This window comes from Branchiostoma lanceolatum, chromosome 17, assembly GCF_035083965.1.
Source record: "Branchiostoma lanceolatum isolate klBraLanc5 chromosome 17, klBraLanc5.hap2, whole genome shotgun sequence".
NCBI lineage: Eukaryota > Metazoa > Chordata > Leptocardii > Amphioxiformes > Branchiostomatidae > Branchiostoma > Branchiostoma lanceolatum.
In genome coordinates this window covers 8028593-8035662 of record NC_089738.1, presented here as the reverse complement: position 1 = coordinate 8035662, position 7070 = coordinate 8028593, and the positions used below count along the sequence as shown (strand labels likewise).

The window sequence follows — 7070 nt, the reverse complement described above, 5'->3', positions numbered from 1 at the left end:
ATGACATCACCATAAGCTGTGTACATCTGACGAAAACACACGAGGTCACAGATTGACGATCATCTGGAAGAGAAACTCTGTTTTTCTGCTGTTTCTACCAGCAGAATGTCGTCTCTTTTGGCGCTGACACGACCGAGTCTTGTCCACAGGCTTTGTCTGATCGCCAGTCGTCCAACTGTCAGCGTTACAGGTACGAGAAAGGAGTTTTAGTTTGTTTCGTTGTTGTTGGGGGAGGGGGGCGTTCTTGCATACGTAGATGGAGACATCGAACAGTCCATTTGGGGACACATGCCATAGCAAAGTTACGTTCCTCCAACGCGTTTGTGTTACGAGCGTTTTACAGTGCAGAGAAGCCCATGATGACTTTTCATTAAAGATACAGAAACAGTATTTTATTAGTACGTAGACAACAGCAATACAATGGAAGTATACATATTACATAACCATAACGCCAAGATTGACCTACTGCACTATATGAATGTATTATACCTTGATACCTTTATACCGCATCCAGGAAAGAAGGCCTCATCCGCCTGTTATGTCCTGATTTATAAAGATTTATAAATATGATACTATGATTTATAAAAATTAACCTCCTTGCTATGACCTCACCATGTATTGAGTTCGTTTTCTGTATTTCAAGGAAATAGTTCTGCCCAAGTTATGCCAACCTTCAAGTTACTGTAAGTGCAGAAATGATTGCGGTGGTTTTATGTTCACGGTTTTTCGCTGTGAAGTGAACTCAATACAGCGAACTCAAAATCACCGCAAAAAGACGTTCCGTTGTGTGGCTCTAGCGCTACTAATATTTCAAATGTGAACTCAAAACCACCGCGAACGCTCCATTTTCTCCCTATAGATACTCCGAAATTAAATCCCTGCAAACATTTCTGCATTTACAGTACTTTCAATGTAATCTGGACACTGGCAGATGATTGATATATGTTAAATATCGTCTCTTGACCTGATATCATAATAAACTTGAATTCGATAACTTAATTGGATACCTGGCAGGTACCCGTAAACTCCACAGACAGCCCCTGGACGAGGAGTGGGCCCAGCTGGCCAAGAAGCAGCTCCGTGGAGCTGATCCAGCGGAGAAACTCACATGGCACACTCCTGAGGTCAGTCTAATAATCCATGTAGTGAAAGTGATCTTGAACCAGTTTTTTTATTTATTTATAAATTTTAGAGGGTAATATCTTCAGTTAACGGAGTAACTGATTTCTAAGGGAGTTTAGCTCACTGTAGAATTCCTGAGTGGAACGCCCTGCCTGGCCTGGTCATGTTGTCTCCCACAGTTGAGACTTTCCAGGCCAGGTTGGAGGCCTGCCTGCCTTAGCCTGGGAAAAGTTAGTTTAACCTTCACCCTGCTGCCTAACCCCATAATTGTTAGCCAATTGGTAGCCCAACTGCTACATCGGTGTGCTTAAGTTTAAAGACATTGTGAATCTTTATGAAGTTGCTTCTATAGTACTACTAGTATGTAAAAAAAATTCTGCCCTATAACATTTCATCACAATATGGAGCATAACTTTACAGTTAATACTTAGTACATATAAGTTACTTTATATGAGTTAAAACTATACGTTGATCTTTCATATCCTTTTTCACAGGGCATTGATGTTAAGCCACTTTTCACCAAGACTGACACAGACAACCTTGAACATGAGATCCCTGGAAAATACCCCTTCACCAGGGGACCATATCCCACCATGTACACTGGGGTAGGTATCTCCTAATATGTTTTTTGGGTCACTCAAAAGTCTTTCAATTTTAGTATAAAACAGTTATTATAAGTCACAGTTATTTTCAGGCAAAACTGATAGGTCAACACCATCAAGGATTTATAGACAGGGCATCCACAAATTGGGAGGGGGAGAGGGAACCATACAAACTGGAGTTCACTGGTAGCCCTATATGTCAGTCAATTTACACATGCTGTCCCAGTGTCAGGTAAGAGGAAAAAATAACAGTTGGTAGTGTGTGTGCACATGAAAGTAGGGTGTCCTCTTGGTGTCCCCTGGAAAATGAGGGCATCTATTCATTGTTTTCTTAGTGTAAGGCGTACAGAAGACACCCTGACCCCCTGCTAGCTAATAGTCTGGGTAGTGGTATCTCCAAATGTGTTGTTTTTTCCGTTACTTGAATGTCTTTCACTTCCAGATTAAAACTATTATTATAGTTCATAGTCCTTTGCTATTATTAACAGGCAAAATCAATCTGTCAACACTGTACACTAAACAAGTGTTAGGTTTTATGTGTTGTTTTTGTGTGTTGCCTAGCGACCATGGACCATCCGGCAGTACGCAGGTTTCAGTACAGTGGAGGAGAGTAACAAGTTCTACAAGGAGAACATCAAGGCTGGTCAGCAGGGCCTGAGTGTGGCCTTTGACCTCGCCACGCACCGCGGCTATGACTCCGACAACCCCAGGGTGCACGGAGATGTTGGCATGGCAGGTACGATACAATAATAAAAGCAGGGTTTTGTTCCAAACAAGGGAACGGGTGCTGCACCTTCATACTTTCAGCATTTTCCTTCTTACCCTTCATTGCAACAGATATATAATTTTACTTCTGGAAAGAGTTGGTTTGTAGAAAATTGCAGAACTTAAAACTAACAAACAACGTTCATTCGTGAATGGTTTCATCAGGTTGGTAAGTCACTGGTTAACAAAATTCTTTGTACCCAATCAAGTGTTTTATTCACAAAGATGTTTTGGTGACCGTCCACAGACATTTCGTTGACCGTCCACTGACGTTTCAGTGACCATCTGTCACTTTCCTCAAAGCAATACTAAGTGGTTCACCTTGCACTGCAGCTATAGGTGTTACTGCTTACAGATGTGATCCCAAATGTATATCAGTTACCAAGATAGTTAAACTGGACTGTATAAAAATTTGTCTTCTCCTAATTTGCATATCAATTCATAGTTCGTGGTTATAAACCTGCTGTTCAACTGATCTTGCTCACAGTCACTGACGAAAAGTAGTGGATGCTACTTGAAACGTCTGACCGTTTCCAAAATCATATCCAGTTGTTTTGAGTAATTGCTTTTTTGGCATATCTTATTACCTGGATGTCTAATCTTCATCGACGTAAGATAGTTAATGCAGTGTTTACACTTACAATGTGGTCCCAAATGTGAAGGAGCTTAAGTGGTGTATTATTTTCATGAATTTAACAAACAACTTTTTCTGTGCAGGTGTTGCAGTTGACAGTGTGGAGGACATGAAAGCCCTGTTTGACGGAATCCCCCTGGAAAAGATGTCCGTTTCCATGACGATGAACGGAGCTGTCATCCCAGTCATGGCCATGTTCATTGGAGCAGGGGAGGAGCAGGGTGTCAGTCCCTCCCAACTCACAGGTTAGGAACATTCCATTTACTGTCTCGACAGGGGAGGGGCAGGGTGTCAGTCCCTCCCAACTCACAGGTTAGGAACATTCCATTTACTGTCTCGACAGGGGAGGGGCAGGGTGTCAGTCCCTCCCAACTCACAGGTTAGGAACATTCCATTTACTGTCTCGACAGGGGAGGGGTAGGGTGTCAGTCCCTCCCAACTCACGGGTTAGGAACATTCCATTTACTGTCTCGACAGGGGAGGGGCAGGGTGTCAGTCCCTCCCAACTCACAGGTTAGGAACATTCCATTTACTGTCTCGACAGGGGAGGGGCAGGGTGTCAGTCCCTCCCAACTCACAGGTTAGGAACATTCCATTTACAAACTTGACAGGGGAGGGGCAGGGTGTCAGTCCCTCCCAACTCACAGGTTAGGAACATTCCATTTACAAACTTGACAGGGGAGGAGCAGGGTGTGAGTCCCTCCCAGCTCACAGGTTGGTTTTAGGAACATTTCATTTACAAAAGAGGAAAAAATACATAAAACAGAATGATACATGACAAAATAAAACGTTCACCAATAGGATATATGACATTTTTTATGTACTTTCAATAGGAACCATACAGAATGACATTCTGAAGGAGTTTATGGTGAGAAACACCTACATCTACCCACCTGATCCCTCCATGAGACTCATCGGCGACATCTTTGAGTACACCTCACAGGTTAGTCACTACTGTCTGATTGTCTGAGTGCCAGCCAAGTTCCTGACTCTATCTGTTCCTAATCTGCTACGTCTACTGTAAACTGGCTTTTACTAATTTTAGCTATAAACAATATATGGATATATGGAGTGTGACCAGACTTCTCCAATGGGCTCTTTGGATTAACCATTACATATCAATCAGTTTTCGTGCTGTCCCATTGTCTGGTATGAGGAAAAAGACAACACTGGCACTGTGTGTGTGGGAAGGGGGAACACATGCGCATGTGTATGTATTAACCAGGGAAACATGGTATCCCCTGGCCATGGTTGTCTCTGCAAAAGGAGTGCATCTAATGTGTTTTGTTTCTTAGTGCAAAAAGATGCCCTGACTCCCTGCTAGTTGATAGCCTGACTGTAAATGTAATTCAATAACCGCAGGCATCAGGGCAGATGTAGTAGTAACATGTCCTGACAGCTTTCATTCTCTTTCTCTGACAGAACATGCCCAAGTTCAACTCCATCTCCATCTCTGGGTACCACATGCAAGAGGCGGGAGCAGACGCCATCCTCGAGCTTGCCTTCACCATCGCGGACGGCCTGGAGTACTGCCGCACGGGCCTGAAGGCCGGTCTCGAGATCGATGAGTTCGCCCCCCGCCTCTCCTTCTTCTGGGGTATCGGCATGAACTTCTACCTGGAGATCGCGAAGATGCGGGCGGCGCGTCGGCTGTGGGCTCACCTCATGAAAGAGAAATTCGGAGCAAAGAAGGAAAAGTCGCTAATGCTTCGTGCACATTCGCAAACATCCGGATGGTCTCTGACAGAACAGGACCCTTACAACAACATCATGAGGACAACCATTGAGGCCATGTCGGCAGTGTTTGGAGGCACACAGTCTCTACACACCAACTCCTTCGATGAAGCCCTTGGGCTGCCCACCGTCACAAGTGCCCGCATTGCCCGCAACACACAGATCATCCTGCAGGAAGAGACAGGCATTCCTAACGTGGCCGACCCGTGGGGAGGGTCCTACATGATGGAATCGCTCACTAACGAGGTTTATGACGCAGCGCTGGGCGTGATTAACGAGGTAGAGGAGATGGGAGGGATGGCGAAAGCTGTGGCGGAGGGAATGCCGAAACTGAGGATCGAAGAGTGCGCGGCGAGACGACAGGCTCGGATAGACTCAGGACAGGAGGTGATCGTGGGAGTGAACAAGTACAGACTGCAGAAGGAGGAAACTGTTGAGGTAACAACATTACTTGCCAAAAATTTTCAGATCACGAACTTCAACATAGATTTGGAATTATCTATCACAAGTCATACTTGGCAAACTAACAACTTGCTTGAAAGAAAAATAAAATGACACCAGTCACGTTAAAATCGAAGTGACATTTCCTTAAATGTTGGAAAATAGAATAACAAAAATATTATAGAGCACTGCTCTTTTGATTGACCAGCTCGATTGACATGTAACACGTGTCAGCTGAAATATAAGCTAAAGGCTTACGGCAGATTGAAATGTCCTACATCTTTCCAAATTGAAAGTGACAAGTATCAAACTTTACATCGGATTCCTAAGTAGTTGAGGATTCAAAGAGTATCTTCATGCATGCTTATGTTGTAATATTGTCCCTTTTACCATATACAGGTATTGTCCATAGACAACACTGCTGTACGGGAGGCTCAGATGGAGAAGCTACGACAGCTGAAGGCATCCAGAGACAACGGTAAGGCGGAAGCTGCCTTAGAAGCCATCAGACAGGGCGCTCTAGGAGACGGCAACATGCTGGGGCTGGCCGTGGATGCAGCCCGCGTTCGCTGTACTGTCGGGGAAATCTCCGACGCCATGGCATCTGTGTTTGGTCGGCACGTTGCCAGCGACCGCATGGTGAGCGGGGCATACAAGTCGGAGTTCGGCGAATCAGAAGAAATCCAAAGCGCCATGAGAAGAGTGGAAGACTTCATGTCAGCTGAGGGGCGGCGGCCACGTATCCTGGTCGCGAAGGTCGGTCAAGACGGCCACGACAGGGGAGCAAAGGTCATCGCGACCGGTTTCGCAGATCTCGGTTTTGACGTCGACATTGGTCCGCTGTTCCAGACCGCGGCTGAAGTTGCCCAGCAAGCAGTTGACGCCGACGTTCATGTCGTTGGAGTGAGCACGCTCGCCGCGGGCCATAAGACCCTCGTCCCGGAACTGATTCACGAGCTGAAGGAGATGGGTCGCGGGGACATCATCGTTGTGTGCGGTGGCGTGATCCCGCCCCAGGACTACGACTACCTGTACGAGGCAGGCATTGCCAGCATCTTCGGGCCCGGTACGCGGATCCCCATCGCAGCCATGGAGGTACTGGACAACATCAAGACATCACTAAAGAAGAAACAACATGCCTTGTAGAGTCTAGCTTTGCTGACACTGAGAAAACGATCCTTCCAGATGAAAACTGCCAAAAGTACATGAAAAAATTAAGTTCCAGGAACCCATACCTTTGCCAAAATGTAAAATCTTCATGTTGTTCAATTCTGCGGGTGGTGAGAGGTCTTCCAGACAACACAATGAAGTAAAACTTTTAAAAGTAAAACTCCTGTTTCCACCAAGTCACAGGTTTTGTCTGCCCTAACCCTTTGTCAAAGTGTTTTGACCACTGTAGGGCCCCTGGGGACAGGTGGTGGCAGCAAGGGAATATTTGTCCCAGTGTGTCAGCAGCCAATCCACACTTGTAACCATTCTGGAGTTACATGTATATAGTGTTCTCACAGACACACAATCCCAAAAACATAACCTTCTGGTGAAGGTAACTAATCCTAGAGTTTGAATATTTGCTGCTGTGATGACATTAACAAATGTGCCTAGAAAGGGAACGCACATATAATATATAAATCTTCCAGACATACATTGTGGGTGAAAGATTTGAGTGAAATCCAGCGTACTACATACTACATAGTAGGCATTTTCTTGTTCATAATAGATTACTGACGTCATATGACAATGCTAAGTATAAAACAAACAAAAAACACTGAAAG

At 45.0% G+C, this 7070-nt stretch overlaps 1 protein-coding gene across 1 annotated transcript; it reads left to right on the top strand.

Annotated features, from left to right (window-relative positions):
* The first annotated feature begins 2 nt into the window (after positions 1-2).
* LOC136423078 (methylmalonyl-CoA mutase, mitochondrial-like) lies at positions 3-7069 on the top strand. The gene is made up of 8 exons (XM_066411095.1): positions 3-190; positions 1015-1124; positions 1617-1727; positions 2286-2460; positions 3207-3368; positions 3957-4066; positions 4546-5295; positions 5698-7069. Exons 1-8 carry the CDS (start codon positions 106-108, stop codon positions 6442-6444), a joined length of 2250 nt encoding a protein of 749 aa, XP_066267192.1. The 5' UTR covers positions 3-105; the 3' UTR covers positions 6445-7069.
* Position 7070: the final 1 nt, after the last annotated feature.

Bases quoted from the DNA above. Each gene is read 5' to 3' on its own strand.
- LOC136423078 (XM_066411095.1), top strand. From the start codon at position 106: ATGTCGTCTCTTTTGGCGCTGACACGACCGAGTCTTGTCCACAGGCTT. The intron at 2,461-3,206 runs GTACGATACAAT...TTTTCTGTGCAG, and splicing joins CGGAGATGTTGGCATGGCAG to GTGTTGCAGTTGACAGTGTG. The intron at 4,067-4,545 runs GTTAGTCACTAC...TTTCTCTGACAG, and splicing joins TCTTTGAGTACACCTCACAG to AACATGCCCAAGTTCAACTC.